At 41.3% G+C, this 22293-nt stretch overlaps 1 protein-coding gene across 4 annotated transcripts in view; it reads right to left on the bottom strand.

Moving 5' to 3' along the window:
- Nucleotides 1–1121: 1121 nt before the first annotated feature.
- Nucleotides 1122–22293, bottom strand: part of ALG14 (ALG14 UDP-N-acetylglucosaminyltransferase subunit) — a 92876-nt gene continuing 71704 nt past the window's right edge. For 2 of the 4 annotated variants that reach the window (XM_077952723.1, XM_001103820.5), the window contains one exon: nt 1122–1687. In XM_077952723.1, the coding sequence (XP_077808849.1) occupies nt 1457–1687 (231 nt within the window). In that variant the 3' untranslated portion in view covers nt 1122–1456. Of the gene's footprint in view, nt 1688–3947; nt 5545–18725; nt 18846–22293 lie in introns of those variants that run through there. The other 2 variants (XM_028831375.2, XM_077952746.1) reach the window with 2 other exon arrangements.

The following is a 22293-nucleotide window of genomic DNA, read 5'->3' as shown; positions in this document are numbered from 1 at the left end:
TTAAACCAAGTGTGGGGCCCTGTTAAGTGCAGAACTCTATGTGACTGCACAGGCTACACACACGTGAAACTGGCCCCACTATGAAGTCAGGCTTAACGGAACTTGAATTGTGGCTTTGCTACTTAATAGTCATGTGATCTTGGACAAGTCATCTGTAAAATGGGAATAATAACAATCCCTAAATCATTGAGTTTTGTTTGTTTGTTTGTTTTGTTTTGTTTTGAGACAAAGTTTCGCTCTGGTCACCCAGGCTGGAGTGCAATGGTGCAATCTCGGCTCACTGCAGCCTCCGCCTCCCAGGTTCAAGCGATTCTCCTGCCTCAGCCTCCCAAGTAGCTGAAATTACAGGCATGTGCCAACACACCTGACTAATTTTTGCATTTTTAGTAGAGACAAGGTTTCACCATGTTGGTCAGGCTGGTGTCAAACTCCTGGCCTCCAGTGATCTGGCCGCCTCGGCCTCCCAGGGTGCTGGGATTACAGGTGTGAGCATCATGCCCGGCCTAAACAAGAGATTTGGCCGGGCGCGGTGGCTCAAGCCTGTAATCCCAGCACTTCGGGAGGCCGAGGCGGGTGGATCACGAGGTCAGGAGATCGAGACTATCCTGGCTAACATGGTGAAACCCCGTCTCTACTAAAAATACAAAAAACTAGCCGGGCGTGGTGGCGGGCGCCTGTAGTCTCAGCTACTTGGGAGGCTGAGGTGGGAGAATGGCGTGAACCCGGGAGGCGGAGCTTGCAGTGAGCCGAGATCACGCCACTGCACTCCAGCCTGGGAGACACAGCGAGACTCCGTCTCAAAAAAAAAAAAAAAAAAAACAAGAGATTTTAAAAGATACTCTGTATTAAGGCCAACTACTCAAAAAGCAAGACTGAAGTACAAAAAATAATACTGGTTTATGCTCAAGGTTCTGGAGGCTTGTGGAGTGCAAATTGTCATGAAGCCAATTTAATATAACTGCTTCCTTTATGCTGAAAGGATTCACTGGGGACATCACTGTTTCCACACAGGAAATAAAGCCTTTTGTATCTGAACAAAAACTCAGAAATACCTTTTTTTTTCTCTTCTTTTACAATGCAGAATACTTTACAAAAAAAAAAAAAAGCTTTAGGACAGGAAATGTTACTAATCATACAAACTCTATATTTAGTTCTGTAAAAAAATACTACTAAAACAGCCAGAAGAAAATTTGCAGGTAGTGATACATATTTTTATCTAGAAAAGAGATTTGGTTTACAGAGGCATAAATATTTAGTCGTTACTGTTTATCAGTGTTTGTTTCATAAGAGAAGTCTCAGTTTCTTCCCTGAGTCATCTGTACATTTTTTATTCCTTACCATCAATAATTCTCAGGACTGTCAGACGCCTTTACAATAAAATGTAGGGTTTTTTCCCCCCAATTTGAGTACATACTATTGTTAACTGCAAAATTCTAAAGAAGTCAGTTGCCATTTGTCAAACAATTCGCCCGAGGTACACAGATTGGGGATACTTTTCTTTCAGAGCTGGCCACTGAACAATGAAGTAATCTGAGAGATGAAACAGAATCTTTCCGGACAGGGATAACGTTTCTACACGGCAGATGCTTTCAACGTAGACAATGATCACTTTCTTTATTCCTAGTATCCCAAGGAGAAGGGCAGATACACAGATAGGAACACATGTTCCTGGTCCGTTACACAACACCTGAAAGAAAAAGTTGAAGTTCAAATGAAAACACAGAATCATCATCTAAGGGAGGCATTTTGCATTAAGAACAGTCTGATCTCAGAGGGGATTTGCTTATTATTCTAATAAGTCCTTCTCTGTCAAGAACCAGGATGCAGCAAACAGTGCATGTTCAAGCCCATGCACTTGGAAGCCAGGCAGAGCTGTGTTGTCTTGGTTCTCTTGCTTACCAACTGTGTGACTCAGGGCAAATCACTTAACTTCTAACTTCTAGCATGGTGCCTGGTGCTCAGTCAGCCCTCATCAGATAGGCATGTGTTGCTCTTCTCTGACTGCTCTGTGGACCTTGAATGTCACCAAAAATATAGAAAACAAAATCAACTGAGATTCACTGTTTTCTTTTATGTACCAACTTATTCTTGATTTGGGAGAAAATGTCTTTAATTGACTATGAAGTTTTCTTTTTTTTTTGAGACAGAGTCTCGCTCTGTGGTCCAGGCTGGAGTGCAGTGGCGTGATTTCGGCCTGGGTTCAAGCGATTCTTCTGCCTCTGCCTCCTGAGTAGCTGGGACTACAGGCGCCCACCACCAGGCCCGGTTAATTTTTTTTTTTTTGTATTTTTAGTAGAGATGGTGTTTCACCATGTTAGCTAGGATGGTCTTGATCTCCTGACCTCGTGATCTGCCCACCTCGACCTCCCAAAGTGCTGGGATTACAGGCATGAGCCATGGCGCCTGGCCGAATTTTTATAAGCCATTTAAGAAAATAAGAGAAAATCTATTTCAGAGAATTGTTGGTAAGATATTCCTGTTTTCAGAGGAAAAAGCATTTTACACAACATCTTAATCATATGCTCATGTTGACTGAATTAGTAAAATCTAATAAAGCATTTTATTCCACAAACCATAAAACAAGAGGTTTGTGATTGTCTATGCATATCTACTAGGCATGCTCTATGTCACATGATCTTACCAGCCTAAGGTCCACAAAACTTAGCACCAGAGAATCTCAGAGTTGGAAAGGTTCCCATATGTACTGTCTATATTGTTTATACCACCCCAGCATTTCAAGGACTCTCCCCGACAGAAAGAGGGCCATCTTGCCTCCATGTGAACATAGTCAAGGCTGGAGGGTTTGAAAAAGGTCACCTGGTCTAGGCTCCACCAGGAGGCGTGACCACCTGGAATACCATCCACAGAGCTTTGGGAAAAGAGTCTGTTTTAGATGAGACCAATCTTCCTTATGTCTTCCTCGAAGCTCTCTACCTACCATCTACAAACCCCCTTTCTGTCTTTTACGGAGAATTTGTGTTCACTTTCCCTTGAATTACCAGCTACTAAGCTGCTGTCCAGACTGGTCTTTAATCTCCATTAAGTTGCCCTTATAACCTTTCTTCATAGTCCCTCAAGGCAATGTAATAGAAAATGGAACTGAGAGTCAGAAGAACAGGGTGAAACCAATTGCAAACTGGCTCTGTGATTCTGGGCAACAGCATAAATAACAATCACTACCTCGCCCCTCACCACTGTTATTTATTAACAACACACTACGGCCAAGTACTGTAGTAAACGTTTTACGTGTATTACGTTTTAAGTAGTCGTCACAGCAATCATAATTTGAGACAAGTTCTTTTTTTTTAAAATAACTCTGTATCGTTCCAATTTTAGTATATGTGCTGCCAAAGTGAGCATAAGCAAGTTGTATCATCCCTTTTTGCAGAGGAGAAAAGGGAGGCACGCAGAAGTTCAGCAAGTTGCTTGATCACATGTTTAGGAGGTGAAGGAGTTATGTTGCTTCGGTCACTTTTTTCTTATGTGACTCAGTTACCTTACTAGAAAATGGGTAGACTGGACTAAATGTCTTTTCCTCTCAGCTCCAGGGTTCTATAACTCTATAATTTTCCTCTATCTTTGTCTTAAACCTAAATTACAAACTTGCTCTGAATCTTTTCAATGTTCAGAATTCCAAAAATCCAATTAATGCCAGGCACTATTAATATTTTGGACCGGATATTTTAGTTATGGGGGCCTGTCTTGTGCATCTGACTTGCCAAGCTTCGCAGCATCCCTGGCCTCTACCCACAAGATTCCAATAATCAAGGCAACCAAGAATGACTCCCATCACTGCCAAATGTCTCCAGTTGACAGCCGCTATATTAATGTACTCCCTAATCCTCGGATTATTTGTGCTGCTTTTCTTAGTCTTTGTTTCAATAATACAGAACAAAACAAAAACTACAGCTAAAAAATAATGTAAAGATTGCTGGATCTTGAACATCACGGAAATAATTTCACATTTGTTCCTTTTTAAAAAAAGGTACAACTCCACATGTGTTCATTTCAACTTCTAGTCAACTCTCTATATACAAACTATGTATACACAGATAGAGATATCTGTATATGGAAAGGGAAATGACTGGCATTGGTGGGAGATGCATTAACAACCTGCCACAGGTCAGAAGAAGAGACTGTTAGGGTAAAAGTATAAATTAAAGGTATTTTGTTTATCTCTCTTGCATCTGTATATTTGGAAGCACCTTACTACAAAAGTCCCTGGTATAGTAAAACCACAAACCCATAAATCAAGGACTGAAAAAAAAAAGCAAACTAATCTCAAAGGAAAGCTACTTTTAATTACACAAAGGTTTTACCTCTTTTTGAGGCAGCTTAGGCAGAAAAATAAAAGTGGATTATGGAGTCTTCATTATTCAAAGAAGCATACCAGACAGACTTATTCCAAGCATCGAACAAAGCAGAACTCACTGAGATAGTCTAAGATGTTAAATGATATAATGATTGAAGTTGTGTTTTTAATTTAAAAAAACACAGAAGTACTCTTCATACTTCCATTTCTCAAAATATAAGTTATCAGTGAATGTGTCTCACACCATCACCCTGGCCATCTCTCTTCCTCACTACTCTGTAAGCTCCTCATGGGCAGAGTCCACTTCTAGGACAGCGTATACTCTGCACCTAGAACAAAGTAGCCATTCACTACATTTTGCTGAAAGGAAGAAAGAAAGGAAGAAGCAAGGGAGTATAGAAGGAGTGGGTCTTTGCTTACCCTGTATTGATTCAAATGGTCCCTTTGCCAAACTTGACCATGTGTAATTCTAACTATACACTTACGTGGTTAACTGACATTTTTTTTTTTTCTGTTTTTGAGAAAGAGTCTTGCTCTGTCACCAGGCTGTAGTGCAGTGGCACAATCTTGGCTCACCGCAACCTCTGACTCCCTGGTTCAAGCGATTCTCCTGCCTCAGCCTCCTAAGTAGCTGGGATTTCAGGCACACGCCACCACACCCAGCTAATTTTGTATTTTTAGTAGAGACAGGGTTTCACCATGTTGGCCAGGATGGTCTTGATCTCTTGACCTCGTGATCCTCCTGCCTTGGCCTCCCAAAGTGCTGGGATTACAGGCCTGAGTCACTGCACCTGGCTTTTTTTTTTTTTTTTTTTTTTTAACCATTCCACATCCATCACCTTTTCCTCAGGGGAACGAACCACTGTATCCCTCGCTCTCAATTTAAGTGCTTGTGTAGACCTGACTCCACACCCAGCGATAAGGAGAGGATGTATGACTCCAGTCTGACCAATCAGAGCATCGAATTCCCCTGGTGAAAGTCACTGGTTCAGGGAAGAGCACAGTCCAATTAGAAACCACAAGACTTAGCAGAACACTTGCTGGGGCTGAGAAAGCCGCACGTTTTCTGCTGTTCTGGAACTGAGGAGGATGTGGCCTTGGTGCTACTGACATCCATTTTGCCACCATGTAGAGAGCTTGAGAATGAAGGTATCACAAAGCAGAGTAGAGCCGAGAGATGAAGACAGGCCAGGTCCGAAAGGCAGCATTATGATCCATGAATCCAGTTGTGCCTGAAGGAAACCAGATCTGACTGTGGACTTGCCAGGTAGGTGAGGGAATACATTCTATTTCTGCTTAAATAATTTGAATCAAGATTTCTGTCACTGGCAATAAGAAGCATACTACCTGACACAGCCCTTTGTTTTGTCCAGCTCCCTGACTGGCCTCTGATCATCTGCAGCACCAACCAGTAGGGGTTCAATATGTGTCTGCTGGATGATTAACAAATCAATAAACAAACTTCTCTAAGAGCAGGAAGTCTAAGAGATATACTAAAAATAATACGCTATGGGTCTAGAAAACGGAAAGAGGACAGGACAACTATAAATACAAGGTCATGAGCGTAGATGAGCCACATCAAGGATCAAGAGCAGTTTCAACAGGATTGTTGTTCTGTAGATTTGGGTCACCACAGGTCAAGTCCCACTGGCTGAAACATAACATTCTGCATGTATGAAAAGACACATTTTCAGGAAACTCATGGATCAGAAAAATAAATAAATAAATAAATAGAAAAGACATACTTAACTTGAATAGTCCGAATTTAACTCCTGACCCAGTAAAACACCCCCACCAAATATGGGCTAAGAACTTTGGCATCCTGGGTTGGTTTGTAGGTCAGAGATCATGGAGTTGAGGGTGACCCGAGAGAGCATGTGAAGGTGAAACTGAAAGGCAGTTGAAGAGTTCAATTAAGGCTTCAATTTTAAGAGACTGGACAGAGAAGCAGAGTCCAACTCTAAGGCACTGGCCCAAACCCAGACCTTCTGATAGCCTCTTGCTGACTGAGGCGAAGGCTGGAGGGAGGTCATGAACTGTAGGAACACAGCTGCAGGGAAAGCTTTATTGAGCTCCTGGGGCCATGGATGAAGGTAGAGAACTGGAGCCCACGGTCAAAGCTGGGCTGGCTTGGGTAGGTAGCCTATACGGAGGTCAAGGGTTCTGTCAAAATCAATGCTTCTGTTTATAGGGTATTGGCTCCATTAGGTAGACAGGTAAATGGGAAAATGAGGAAGGGAGAAAACACTGACATGTAGGAATAGTCAATAGATAAAGAGAAGAAGCTTGGTTGTAAAGCTGAACAGGAAGCAAAGTCAGGAAAACGCTTTAAGAATGGTTAGACAAATAAGAAGAAAACCAAAAGGTCCCTTGCCTATCCCCAAAAGTGTATCAAAGATGATGAAATGATCAGTACCATTTCTTTCAGGTAGCAGAGCTACAAAGATAGAGACAGAGAAAAGATCTTCAGATCTGGTCAAGAGTAATAGAAACCTCAGAGATGGCTATTTCAGTGAGTCATTGGACCAAAATACAGGGCAGGGGAAAAGTAAGCATGCTGCGGGAGAGGGGAGCTCAGGTGTCAGCTGGATGGGCCAAGCAGGGCTGGGGAAAGGGTTTACAGAATAGAATGAATGATCTACATGTAAACATAAAGATCAGTGAGAACAAACTGATAGTGAAGGAGGAAATGATCATATAGAAAAGGGTGAGTTCTTTCAATACCAGGAGAAGAGTAAGTATTCAGAGTATCTGGTTCATGAGGTTGATTTGGGAAAAGTTGTACTTTTTGAGAATATGATAAAAGATAAAAATAGTGGCAAGGAAAGTTTGCCCTCTTTTAAATATTAATTTTTCATCTTACTGTGAAAAATATAGATAAACACAAAAAGGAACACAATCCTTTTAATCTCACCAATCTTGACATTTTGGTGTATTCTCTTCTAACTTCTGTGTTTGTATATATTTATATTCTAATATAAAATATGTTCACATATGCACATTTGCAATTGTGAGAGCTTATACATAATATTAGTAAAGTTGCTTTTAGTTATATTCGTTTTTAAAATACTTTTTAAAAACCCATGGTTTTTAATGACTGCATATATTTAATCCTATGGATATCTCATAACTCATTTAACCATTCTCTTGTTAATGGAAATGGTTACTGTTGGAAATTTAGGCTGACTCCTTTTTTGATATTCTAAATCATACTGTTATGAACATCTTTGTGTATAAATCTGTGATCCCTAGAGTTTTAGTTTTGCATTAAACTATATTCCAGAGTTCTTGCTGAGTGAGAGGTTAGAAGAAGCAGCTTTCAGGAATTAAGGAAGTTGTAGAAAGTTTAATACAACAATTATTATGGATCGGGAATGGACCATGTGGTCTTTTTGTTTGTTTGTTTTGCTCCTGTCTAGAATTTGTTTAAGCAATTTCCCAGTGTATGAGCTGTGGTTGCAGGCAGAGCCCCTTTCTCACAGCAGAAGTGAGATACTCCTTTCTAGGCCTCCTTACAGCTAACAGATGGGCCAGTGACTTGCCCAGCTATTTCTGCCTAGATCTGACCAGGAGCTACTGGTACAGAGGGGCAGGGCTGGAGGAGACTCTGTCCTGGTAGCAAAGGTGCTACTGGCAGGGGTCCAGCATCCAGTGCCACTGGTGCCAGCTGCAGTGCCCACTGTCCAGCAATAGTAGCAGCAGCATCTCCTGAAACCAGCTCTCTGGCTATAGAATTTCAGTCATGGTTCTGGCTGCTCAGCTCCCACTTTGTCCCTGTATATTTTCTAAGCCTGCTTAATTGACATTCCTGGTAATTCCAAGAGGTCTCAATAGCCTTCACTAAATCCTTTTTCTGTTTCAATCAGCCAGAGTAGAAGTCTATAGTTTGCTATCAAGAATCCTAACTAGATGGGAGGAACAAAGATTTGAGAGCAGCAAGTGTAGAGACAGAGAGGGGCCAGATCACATCAGAGCAGTCACAGGATTTCCTCAGGCAGGGCTAAAGGTGCTGGACCATAGGCATTAGGAGTCAGACAGGGCAAAACATGGATGATGACTACACAGCAAAAAGAAGCTGGGAGAGTGCTCCAGGGTCTGGAAAGGATAAGCAAAAGGCCTTATCTAAGATACAAGGGCAAAAGCAGTGGGACAAAAGCCTCAGGCAACTAGACAGAGAAGAATCTGAGAGTAATCAAGGGAGTAAAGAAGAAAATGCAGTTGGAGTCAGGTGGTGTATAACATGCAGAGGTTACAGTCAGGGGACAGGAAGGCTGGGCTGAAGCCTGGGAAAGGCTGTGCTGAACATCAGCAATCAGTGGAGGTGGACAGCAGGAAGGAAAAGGATGTGCAGCAGATGGGGATGACGTATTTGCTTGGCTCACATGATGGTACACAGTATTTCTTTTTTATGTTTATTTAATCATCTGAGGAGTAACAGTTAAACAGAAACATCTAAATATCAAGACTAACATTAAATCACCAAATAAATTCTAAACCCTCGAATCACTGACTATTTATGAACCTCAGGTCTCTTACAATTCTATTGGTGACAGAATTTTCAGAGATGTCATCATTGTGTATACAGCATTTTGGGGTCTACTTTTCCACGTATACAGCTACATCCATTCTGTGTTTCTCCACTGCGTGAACGTATCGCAGTCATCTAGCCACTTGCTGATTTCTCTTTATCCAGCATAGCTTTCATCTTCTTTTAAGCCATACCAAAAAGGTAAGCAAGTTATAAATTGTTTTCATTTAGGCAAATGCACCAATGTTTTAAGGATACTGAATTTATTGGCTCATCCTCAAATATTAGTTACTTGCATTTTGCTTGGTGAGAACTCAAAAAAACTTTCCAATTTAATCAAATAAATAACTGGGAAGAACAGTAAACGTTGGTTCTGTAGGCTCTTGCCCAATTGATAAGTTCCCTCTAACGCGCTCTATCGTTATTTGGTCTGGTCAGAATATTCCTGCTCGTTGTGCATTCACATAATCCATCAAGAGGCTGAATAACATGGTGCTTATGCACCAAGGCTTTGCAATCATGCAGACCATGGTTGGCTGCTTAACAGCAATGTGACCTGGGACAGTTTACTTACCCATGCTATGTCTCAGTTTCCCCTGTCATGAATTCATTCATTCAACAAATATTTTATTGAGCAAAGATAATATGACAGGTACTGTTCTGAGCATTAGGGATTTATTAGTGAACAAAAGTCCTAGCCCTTGTAAGGTTTACATTACCGTGGGTAGACAGAAAATAATAGATATATAGTCATGTGTTGCTTAACAATGGGGATACTTTCTGCGAAATGCATTATTAGGTGATTTCGCTGTGTGTGCACATCACGGGGTGTACTTACAAAAATCTGGATGTTACACCTACGCTAAATTGTATAGCCTACTACTTCTCCTAGATCACAAACCTGCATAGCATGCTACTATACTGAATACTGTAGGCAACTGTAACACATGGTTAAATATTTGTATATCTAAACACTTCTAAACATAGAGAAAGCACAGTAAAAATACTGTATGAAAGACAGAAAATGGCACACCTGTATAGGGGACTTACCATGAATGGAGGTTGTAGGCATGGAAGTTGCTCTAGGTGAGTCAGTGAGTGGTGAGTAAGTGTGAAGGCCCAGGACATTCCTGTACACTACTGTAGAACTTATGAACACTGTACACTTAGGCTATACTAAGTTTATTAAAAAATATTTGTTCTTTCTTCAATAATAAATTAACTTTAGCTTACTATAACTTTTTTTACTTTATAAACTTTTAAATTTTTGAAAAAACTTTGACTTTTGTAGAAATATTTAGTTTAAAACACACATTGTACAGTTGAACAAAAAGATTTTTTATATCTTTTTTTTTTTTTAAAGTTTTAAGCCTTTTTGTTAAAAACTAAGACATAGACACACACATTACCCTAGGCCTACATAGCATCAGATCATCAACATCACTGTCATCCACCTCCACATCTTGTCCCACTGAAAGGTCTTCAGGGCCACTAACACGCATAGAGCTGTCATCTCCTATGAGAACAATGCCTTCTTCTGGAATACCTCCTGAAGGACCTGCCTGAAGCTGTTTTACAGTTAATGTATTTTTTTTTTTTTTTACTAAGTAGAAAGAGTACACTCTGAAATAGTGATAAAAAGCATAGTATAGTAAATAAACCAGTAACATAGTAATTTATTATCAAGTATTATACACTGTACATAATTATATGTGCTATACTTTTACATGACTGGCAGTGTAGTAGGCTTGTTTACCAGTGTTACATTAGGACAACTATGATGTCACCAGGTGATCGGAATTTTTCAGCTCCATTATAATCTTACAGGACCACTATTGTTTGTCTGTTGTTGACTGAAAAGCAGGATAAGGGAATGGGGTGATATAGAAGACAAAGACTTTCCTGAGGAGGTGACTTACTCATAAGCAAGTATCTGATGAAGTAGTAGGGTATTCTGGGCAGAATCAGATACTGATTAGAGCAAGAGGCAGTAAAGAGGATGATGAATGAAGATTTTGTGGACTGACTCTAAGTTACTGAAGGCCAATGGAAGGGTTTGGGGGCTGAAGAGGAGGGGGAGCTTGAGACAGATTATAGCTAAATAGAAATATTATGCCAGGGTGAAACTGTATCTCAGGGTTCTGAACTTCTTGTAGTGAATAACCCAAACAGAGATGCAGGGCAAGACAGAACTGGCCCTGCCAGTTCTTAGTGGGAGGTGGAGAGTCAGTTCTAACATATTCTCTTCTTGGGAATTGGTAGTGGTAAAGTGGAGAATGTTAGGGATGGGGAATGCTAACCAAACCAGAAGCAAATGTAGCACAGGGGAAACGGTATCTGCTGGGGAGATTAAATAAGATAACACATGTAAAGCATTTAACACAGTGCTTGCTCCATGGTAATGCGTCAATAAATGGTAGCTATTATTATCCATCAAAGAGCAAAGTAATATACTTGTGGCATTTTTCAAACTTTAAGAGTACTGTGTGGAAGAATGGCCTGAGCCTTATGAAACGCATAGATGATGTGGGCTGTGCTAATCTTGTCCTCAAGTCCTGTTACTCTGTCACAGGCATAGCATTGACCTGGCATGACTCAGCCTACCCTTCAGGGGATACTGGATAATAGTAACCCAGCCATCCAATTTGGTCTCTTTGTCTTCCAGTCATATATATCACTTGCAGTAGATTGGGCAGGGCAAAAATTGAGGAAGGGTCCCAGAAAATACTGCTCTTGGTAATCAGGCTTCTTCTTTTTATATAAATATATATATTATAATATATTTAAATATTTATATATATCAGGCTCCTTCTATCTTTACATAAATATATAAATATCTTTTAAATATATTTATATATATAAAGATATGTAAATATATAAAAATATTAAATATAAATATGTATAGATATTTCTATATCTTTATATATTTATATACATTTATATATGTTTATTTATAATTTATATATATTTATACATGTGTAAAGATAGAAGAAGCCTGATTACCAAGGGCAGTATTTTCTGGACTTCCACCAACAGTGGATGCCTAAAGGATTCTTGAGCTTCCCCTACTTGGGATCTGCAGTGACCTTGTAGTACACTTCTTAGCCCGTGGCCAAATGGCCTTGAAGGTCTGTAGCCGTAACATAGTGAACAAGTCTGATGACATGATAAATAAGGCTGAGCTTGCCATTTCAAAACAAGAGTTGTCAATTTTGCCCTTGTATGGGAAACTAGACTTCCCAGCCTACTTGTGATCATCCTGATTTTTGGGGTTTGGTCTGAGCTATAAGTAGTGCAGACATTCAGGCATCAGGCTCCAACATCCCCTCTACAACTTAGGGATGCCCAGCTTTGGTTTCAGTGCATATCAGTAGCATCCTACAGACCCAAGGGGCTATACAGTCTGCATGCTCCATGCATGTTGATGACTGCTTGCCTGACTGTAACTGCAGGGAAGGCAAAAGAGCTCAGAGGTTGTCAATGCCACACTGGGTTGGTATTTCATTTCCTTGCCCTGATGTTCCATCACGAAAAACAAATACATAAATAAAGACCTAAACATTTTTTTGGTTGGAATGGTCAGGCCATGCCTGCTTAGCATCATCACTACAGATTGTTATCAGGTTAACCAAACATTGTTTTCCCAACCTTCCTGGCGGCTCCTACTTTCAGTTGAGGAAACCGAATCTTTTAGTTTTCCTGTTCTCTGGACCAAGGTGATGATTTCCTGGCTTCTTGATCTTTTTTTGTTTTCATTGTATTTTCAACTCTCTGAAATGTTTTCACAGAGGGCTTTAAACTCTACTAACCCAGTATTTTTTCCTTTTGTTTTCTCCACACCCTGAAGTAAGTGGCTTCTCAAAAGCACAGACAGCTAGAGCTAGAATAATTTAGGGAATAATTTAGGTCAATCCCTTTCCTTCGGCTTGAGGAGTAAGGGAAACACATTGACAATACCACTTGCTAGGAATAGAGTCTACATGTGGCATTTTGCAAAATTACCTAATTTAAACCTTAGAATAGCTCTGAGAGGTAGATGTTCTATCCTCCTGTTTTAGACAAGGAAGCTATGGTACAGAGAAATTAACTGGTCTATGTGAGATCATACAGTTAGCTAGTAACATAGCTGAGACTCAAACCCACGCTTTTTGAAGATTAGGCCAGGGTTCTCCTCTCAACTATACTGGCCTGGCTGAGGCCTGCCAACTAGGTCTAGCTTTTGCTGGAAGTGGACTTAAGGCAAGAGGGCTCTAAGAAAGGTTCTGACACAGGGAATTTAATTAAAGGTTAAATTCTGGCAATTGTTATTAACATTTTATATAGCTTTAGCAGAGATATCAGTAGCAGACTATAACATGCTATTGTCACAGTAAGATGGATTAGGAAAGGTTTTCAGCAGAGAAAATGGTGAAATGGTTAATGTTTTCACAAGAAAATGGAGTGTCCGTCCTAAACAGGAAGAACTGGCTTGAATTCAAAATGATTATATAATTCCTGACTTCAGTCATGGCACTCTCTTAAGTAGGTAAGTGATATTTTTCCTGTGATACTTCCTCAATTTTTGTACACATACCTACGTATTAAATTTCTATCTTGCTGAACTGAAAACTGGTCAATAGTGTTCCTTATTTTATGTGCATACTATTTTTGCAGTATAAAAATAAGCTTAAGAATTTTTATAGAAGATGATCTGATTCATTAACTCTGAGTCAAAGGATATGTAAGAACACTTCTCCATGAGATTCTGCGCATGTGTGTGTGTTTATGTGTGTGAGAGAAAGATACAGATATACAGAAAGAGAGACATTCATATATTCAAAGACAATGAAACAGAGGCAAGGAGGTAGAATATGACAAGTTGAGATCCTACAGTTTCTGTGCTCTTAGTGTGCTTAAAGAACGTGGTATTTTGGGCCAGGTGCTCATGCTTGTAATCCCAGCACTTTGGGAGGCCAAGGCAGGCAGATCACTTGAGGTCAGGGGTTCGAGAATAGCCTGGCCAACATGGTGAAACCCCGTCTCTACTAAAAATACAAAAATTAGCTGAGCACAGTGGCACGTGCCTGTAATCCCAGCTACTCAGGAGGCTGAGGCAGGACAACTGCTTGAACCCGGCGGGGCAGAGGATGCAGTGAGCTGAGATTGCGCCATTGCACTCCAGCCTGGGCGACAGAATGAGACTCTGTCTCAAAAAATGTATATATTTTGGAGCCAAGTTTGGATTCCACACATTGAATAAGCAGTCAAGGTCCTCCAACGAAAATGTCCTTCACTGTCAGTGCTTTCAGGCTTTCAAAGATTGTTTCCTTTATTTGTCCATCACATATTTCCCAAAATCATAGCAGTGATGCACCTCACCCATCAGTAACTTACAGAAGCAGAATGACACTGCTTTGTTGAAATCAGGAGGTTTTTGGAAGGTTTTAAAAACTGACTTCAAGTTCAGCTGAGTTACATTAAGACTGCTTGGCTGCACTAATGACTGTTTCCTATTGCACATGCAAAAGACAAGAACATTGTAGGACTTCAGGAAAGCAGTGAGTTTATCGCAGCTCTATTCCGAGAGGATCCCACTGAAAGCAAGTAGAGGAGTGACTCTATGCTAGTGTTTCTCAGACTTTCACATCACATTCATCCAGGGGTACTTAACAGAAATGGAGATTCTTTCTAAATCAGAATCCCTGGGTCTAGGCACCAGGAATACACATTTCAAACAAGCTTCCAGGTGATTCTGGTGCACACTGGAGATTGGGGACGTCTGCTCTACACTATAGGAACAGGGTTGGCTATGTTCAGGCATGGTATCCCTACCTTCATGCAACCTGGCAGACGGGGTGTGTGTGTGTTAAAGAGGAAAAGCAGTGGGAAGAAGGAGATGTGGGCACTGGTGATCCATCAAAGGCCGTTCTCTCTCATCCTGCTCAATACCACTTTACGGGCCAGCAGCCCTGCTGAACCCATCTGGGAGGGGCTTTTCAGTGAGCCTGAGGTTTCCAACAGCAGAGAGAACTGCCAGATATTGGAGAACTCAGCCAGAATGCCCCTCCATGTGTTGGTTAGGCTTCTGGAGTCATCTCTTAGAAGGCAGGTATCCCTGAGTGGAGTTCAATCGAAAGGACTAGAAGTTAGTTCCCTAATTATCTGTTAACACTTTATTTTTATTTTTTTGAGATGGAGTTTTTTACTCTTGTCACCCAGGCTGGAATGCAGTGGCACAATCTTGGCTCACCGCAACCTCCGCCTCCCGCATTCAAGTGCTTCTCCTGCCTCAGCCTCCCAAGTAGCTGGGATTATAGGCGCCCACTACCATGCCCAGTTCATTTTTGTGTTTTTAGTAGAGACAGGGTTTTACCATATTGGCCAGGCTGGTCTCAAACTCCTGACCTCAGGTGATCCACCCGCCTCGGCCTCCCAAAGTGCTGGGATTACAGGTGTGCGCCACCGTGTCCAGCTGTTAACACTTTAAAAAAGCGTAGTTTAGAGTATCCAGAGAATATGCACAGGATATAAGGAAGACACCCAAAAGTGGAAAGACAAAGACATTAATATTAATAGGGAGGTGGCAGGTGGCAAGGCACCATATCCCCTGCCACTTAAAGTCATCTTGCCTGCCAAGGTGTCCCATTCCATCCCTGCTAAAGGGCATGTGAGAAATGGCTTGCTGCAGGTGCTTCGCATTACAACCTGGGCCTTTGGGGGAGGTGAGGGTGCAATAAGTAGGGCCTCATTGGTGGGGTTCAGTCTGTCAGTAGCACAGAGTGGACCCTCTCCCAGAGTAGTCTTAAGGGCAGGGGCAGCAAGTTTTAATCCAGCAGTTGATCTGGAGACATTTTGCCTGACTAAAAGCCGAGTCTTGTTAAGGAAGAGATTCTCAAACACCATGGTGAGAATATTAAACCTCTGAGTTTTCTAAATCAAATATGAAGCCCCCTGTTGATTGAAACAGTTTCTGCCTAATTACAAACAAGATGGGGTATTTGAGGCATTGACGGTCCAGGGAAGGGATAGCTGTGAAAGCATGGGCTCCAGAGCCTGACTGCCTGGGATTGCATCCTGGCTCTACCATTTCCTGCCTGTGTTATCCTGGGGGAATCCTTTCACCTCTCTGTACTTCAGTTGCCTCATCTGTAAAACGGGGATTTGAGTAGTGCTTCCCTTATGGGGTTATAGGGAGGATTAAGTGAAGTAAGATCGGCAAAGCAATTAGATCATAGCACGTCTTACATTTGCGGCTTAGTTTTATTTTTAGTTTCTCTGTACAGGACTGCCTCACAATAAATACCAAAAGATGTGTCTTGGAACTGAAGCAGGGAGGAGAATCTTTATGGCATCTGTATGGTTGATGTTCTTTCAAGATCGACAGTGGCTCTTTTGACTGAATTACAGTCTTCTCTCCTCCCCCAAATCCCACTGAGGGCATGGCTGGGCCACAGTCCAGGCATCTTCTGTTGGGGCAGCAGGTTCTCAGGTTCTCTTTGAAGAGTCTTTTAAGGGGAAAAGAGGTGGCGGTGGCAGAATAAACTCCTATTTTGTGCAGTTCAGCTAACAGGGAAGATAATGCACACCAAGTTATTTACTGGTAGGGCTTCTCAGGGTAAGATTTAAAATAAAATTCTGTTGGAGAATATAGACAGTCCATTCTAGGGTATAAAATGGAATTATCTTAACCAGGATTAAACCACATTTCCTGAGTCTGACGGAGCGTTTCCAGGGAGAGTAAGCGCCATGCAGCCTTCTATGCCAGTTGTCCATTGTTGTTCCTGACTCCCACCTCCACTGGCTGTCTAACCCCATTCAGTTTTCCCTGCCAGCCCACCATGGTGTAAATCTTTGAAACAGAGAGCTGGGTCTGAAAACAAAACCAGGCTCCCTTTGATTGGGGGAAGTGCTGGCAATGGGAAGGTATGAAAGAAAACTGGATGGAGGGACACTAACTTTAAATGTGCTGTTAATTATAAGCAAGTGTGCTAAAATCCATGTTAAAATTCTAATAACTACCACCAGCTTATCACTCTGTGTTGTCTCATCTATATGACTTTATTAAAAAATATATTTATGAATTAAATAGTCATGACCTGAGCAGAAGGGCAGCATAGTATAACAATAAAGTATAGATGCTGTAGTCTCAGGCTATCTGGGTTTGAATCCTGTCTGCCACTTGGCCTTCAGACTTTGGGTAAGCCAATTTTCTTTCTAATGCCTCAGTTTTCTTATTCACAAAATGAGGACAGACATGGTAGGTAACTAACTCATAGGGTTACTGTGAGGATTAAATACATATAAGGTATTATAGTGGTACTGGCATTTTACCTGGCTTGGGGCTTGGGAAGATGAGTAAGCCATCAGAGAGCTTACAATTGAGAAATGGTATTGTATTCAGCCCCTATCACATGCTCTGCACAAAGCAGGTACACACAAAAAAATCTCATGGGAAGACTGAAGAAATTACTCATACATTGTTAGGTGTCTAGAGGTGCTGGCCAGTTTAACATCACAAAATATCCCAGAACAAACATAGGTTTTATGCAATACCTGTACAAATATGAACAAAAACTTCTGAAACATGTCATTAGTTAAAAACTCCATGCTCCAGTCCTGAGTCTTTAAAAGCTATGAAACATCCTTATAAAAAGCAGACTACAAAGAGAGAGCCTGTCCCAGGGGTCAAATTCCCTACATTCAGGCAATTTGAGGCAAAAGAAAAATGTAATTTAAATCCCCCCACTCCCACCAAAAAAGACATAGTCCACAACGTTAAAACAAAACAAAACAAAACAAAACAAAAAAACCCTCTAGCTAAGCATCCCATTATAAACTTTCATTAGACCAATTTTTTTTGGAAAACCTGAAATGAGGCTTCAAGTGCTTATCTGAATGATTAGACATAATTATGAGGCAGGAGTATCTATAACATCCTGGCATTCTTGAAAGCATGCAGCCCTCAAATGTCCCCAAACACACCAACTTTACTCCTTTTCCACTCTTCCTTTCCCCTCCTCTCTCTCTCTCTCTTCAGTCAGTGAAAGGCAAATCTCTGTGTTATCCCATTCCCTGCAGTTTTAACCTGCCAGGGGATTCCCTCTCCAGCTCCCTCCTGAGGGACTGGTCCAGCTTCTCTTACTGGCCAAGTTCATCTCTCCTTTGGCTCCAGCTGTCTTTCCCACACTAGATTCCTCATGGAAACCCTCTCATCCTGCTGGGAAAGGACCTCTGGCAGCACTGCCATTTATAATCTTATTAACTTTAGGAAACAGCTCTCCTACTATGATACACTTCTCTTGCCTTTTTTCCTTCTCTTGCCCAAATCCTGTTAATTTTACTCAGAAAGCCTCTCAAATCTGGGCCTTGCTCTTGATCTCCACCATCCCTGACTGGTGCAGGCCATCTCTCCTCCCACGTGGTTCCCCCAACCCTCCCACCCACATTCCCAGCCCTATCTCCTCCTGCTCCATTTCACTCTTTACAGTGCTGCTACATGACTTTTTCCTAAAACGCAAATCTAGTCATGTCATCACTTACCTTCGATGGCTTCTTCCTGCCTTCAAAATAAAGTCCAAATATCCTGGATTTAAAGTTCCTTCCTAAAACTCACTACCTATACTTTTATTCTTCATTATTGCGGTTTGAAGACTCGCCTGAATTATTTTCTATGGTAATAGAGAAGCTGCATAAGTATTGTTCCAGTTACTAAAACAACAATAAATGTGAGGAATCAAGAAATATATTTCTGGCCAGGCCTGGTGGCTCATGCTTGTAATCCCGGCACTTTGGGAGGCCAAGGTGGGAAGATCACTTGAGCCCAGGAGTTCAAGATCAGCCTGGGCAACAGGGTGAGACCCTGTCTCTCTAAAAAAAAAAAAAAATCAGCTGGGTGGCATGCACCTGTGGTCTCAGCTAGCCTCAGGAGGCTGAGGCAGGAGGATTACTTGGGCCTGAGAGGCAGAAGTTGCAGTGAGCTATGTTCATGGCACTATACTCCAGGCTGGGTAAGAGCAAGATCCTGTCCTAAAAAAAAAAGAAATATATTTCCTGTTGGTAGCCATGTATTTGGTGATCATTTAGGTACAACCAGTTGTGCAATTCTAAAGCAGACCTAATTGTTCCAAATGCTTTCTTTGTTCAAATTAATGAGTTCTGTAATACATAAACCAGGATTAGCAAAGATTTGGCCAGTATGAGTTAATTCAACCTATACTTACTGGAAATCAAAAGCTTTAAGACCAACATGCCACATTAAAAAAAAAAAAAAGAAAGAAAGAAAAACAGGAATGAGGAGGGAGAAAAATCACTAAATTGAAGGTTCAGAAAGAGAAGAAGAGAAGGCAACAAAGACATATCCTACCTACCAAATGACCAATTCTGCCCCAGGCTGCGCCTGATCAAAAAATGGCAGTTAACACACACTCAAATTCTTTGTAAATAATTTGTAATTTCATTTTAGTCTCCACAGCCACAATAGGTGGTAGCTATGATTATCCATATTTTAAGGTGAGAAAATAGGCTTGCAATATTTATTTTGCTTACCATGGTAATCACTGGTTAAATACAATGCTTAAAGTTAGGGGGTAATACTCAACCCTCCTGTTTCCCTAGAGGGAAGAGAATTTCCAAGTTCCAGGTGGGAAGAGTAGAGTCTCTTCTTTTCAGTCTTCTCACTCTATCCTTCTCTAAGGAGAAAGAGCAGCTTGCCCGATCAGTGAGTTTAGGAGGACAGACTGAGGATGCTCAGCCAGCCCCCATGGGCTTTTTCACTTTTTAAATTCTTTTCAGCTTGTCTATTGTCAACATGTGACCATGCTCTACACCCAGACGGGTGTGCTGGATAGGGAAGAACAGAGGCAGGCCTGCTGTCTAATTTAGGAGAGAAGTATTAGTAAACCTAGGGTGGCTGCATATATAAGCAGCATCTTCCAACATGGCTTTTATTGTTGATAAAGTGAATAATTTGATTTCTATGCCTTCTTTTTTTTTAATTTTTAATTTTAAAGACAGAGTCTCACTCTGTAGCCCAGGCTGGAGTGCAGTGGTGCCATCTCCGCTCACTGCAAGCTCTGCCTCCCAGGCTCAAGCAATGCTCGTGTCTCAGCCTCCCGAGTAGCTGGGATTTCAGGTGTGCACCACCACGTCTGGCTAATTTTTGTATTTTTAGTAGAGATGGGGTTTCACCATGTTGGCCTGGCTGGTCTCGAACTCAAACTCCTCAAGTGATCCACCAACCTTGGCCTCCCAAAGCGCTGTGATTATAGGTGTGAGCCACCAAACCCAGCCATTTCTATGCCTTATTTCTCAGCTGGTTATGAATGTAAGTGGAGAAGACGGGGGGCTATCAACTGGCTTCCTAAAAGCCAAATACAAGGCATAAATATAGGCATTCAATTAAATGAATGAATGAATTTGTCCAAGGCCACATAGCTAATAAGCTATAGAGTAGAGACCTGGATCTGTGTCTGACAGAAAGGCATGATTTTCTAAACTTCCACTTTGATGCTTCTCATACGATGTACTATTTCCAGGAGTAAATTCATGCTTCCAGATGGCTGCCAGGAAACTGGAAACACTGGTTGTTGCAGGCACAAAGTACCTTAAAGACACAGGTATGCCTAAGAATGTTGCTGATAATCTATTTTTCTACAACAGTGATGAGGGATGAGTTCAGTAATGACTGCTTGTTGTCAGTTACCTCATGGGCCAATATCGATTAAGCCCTGTAGGTACTGAGGGGGAACCTGCAAGGTGGGGAGAAGTAGCGTAAGCAGCCCCAGCAGCAGCATGGAACAGATCCGGAAGGAGAAAGGCAGGCAGCCTAGCCTGAAGTTGGATGAGCACAAGAGGGGTGGGGCAAGGGACTGAGGACCAGGGGAAGGAGGCTGAGTGGGGTGGGGATGAGGGGAAGGCAGGGGAAAGAGGATGAACATAAAAACGCCAGGACAGCAAAAGACTGAAGAGAAAAGTATGTCCAAACAAAAAATATAAAGGGGAGACAGATAAAAGAACAAGAGTAAATCACACGCTATGAAAATAGCCACAAACGGATTTTCCATTTCATGTCAAAATGATGAAAAGTGAGAGCTGGCCTGTGTGCCAGTAGCCTTCAGAAACTCAGAAATAAAATATCCCATTTGAAAATAGTTTGGGGAGCCAGTAGATGACAAGATTCCTCCTGCAGGCAAAAGTGAATTAAAGCAACGATAGTTATCTACTGCTCCTTCCCCACTCCCACTGTTTGGCTGGCAAGCACATATGAGCTCAGCAGGACTCTGTAATTGCTTTCTAAGAGTATCTGGTAGAACTGAAGATTGTGTGTTCACAAACACCATATAAAAACAGGGTCATCTTTGCCTTCCACGAAGTGTTTTTCACTCTGTTTCAAGGCCCAGCTTAGTCTTTTTTCCCCTTACTAAAGCGGCAAACAAAGAATTCTCTGACACACTGCACCCACTGCAGATGAAAGCGCTTAAGTGTGAGTGAAAGCAACAATGTTTAGAGTGACATTTACTAGCTGAAAACAGTGAAATCAGAACGTTCCAGTTCACGGAGATTAAATGTCAGGCTTTAAACATTTAGTAGAGTATTAACTATGGAAGTTTTAAAATTTAGGATTCAGTTTTATATTGCAAACAGCACTTAAAACTTTTTAAAGCAAGGAAACAAGTGGTCCATAGGCTGAATAAACATATTTATTTTCAACTGAAAGTGAATGAACTGCAGGACAGTTACTGAGCTTAGCGCAACAATACCAGAGGTGCTCACTGTCCTTCACCATCCCAGATTAATAAGAGAAGGGTGACATTCTTCACACTTCATGTTTTGGAAGACACAAGTCAAAGTCCAAAACACAGGAGTTTGCGGGCACATAATTTTCCACAGTGGTTGTGGACTTTAAAAGTTCAAGAGTTTTTATATTATTGTTCTAGAATGAATGCCCTCGGTCTTTTTTTTTTTTTTTTTTTTTTTTTTTTTTTTTTTTGAGACAGGGTCTTGCTTTATTGCCCAGGCTGGAGTACAGTGGCACCATAATGACTCACTGCAGCTTTGACCTCCTGGGGTCAAGTGAGCCTCCTGCCTCCACCTCCTGAGTAGCTGGGACTACAGTGTGTGTCATGCCTGGCTAATTTTTAAAAATTTTAAAATATTTTGTAGAGATGGGGTCTTACTATGTTGCCCAGGGTGGTCTTGAACTCTTGGCCTCAAACAATCCTCCTGCCTCGGCCTCCCAAAGTGTTGGGATTATAGGAATGAGCCACCATGCCCAACCTGAATGCCTTTTAATGGACCAAAAAAGTAAGAGGGGAAAATATAGCATTTTTGTTTTAATATTATTTTCCATAGATAAATTTATTTATGACAAAATTAGCTATAATTTCTAAATATAACATCCATTTTTGATTCAATCACAAAACCTCAGAATTTGATATCAGTAGTCCTTTCATTCAAAGTCAGCTAGTTAAGTATC

This window comes from Macaca mulatta, chromosome 1 (genome assembly GCF_049350105.2).
Source record: "Macaca mulatta isolate MMU2019108-1 chromosome 1, T2T-MMU8v2.0, whole genome shotgun sequence".
NCBI classification, from domain to species: domain Eukaryota; kingdom Metazoa; phylum Chordata; class Mammalia; order Primates; family Cercopithecidae; genus Macaca; species Macaca mulatta.
This window is presented reverse-complemented; position numbering and strand designations above follow the sequence as displayed.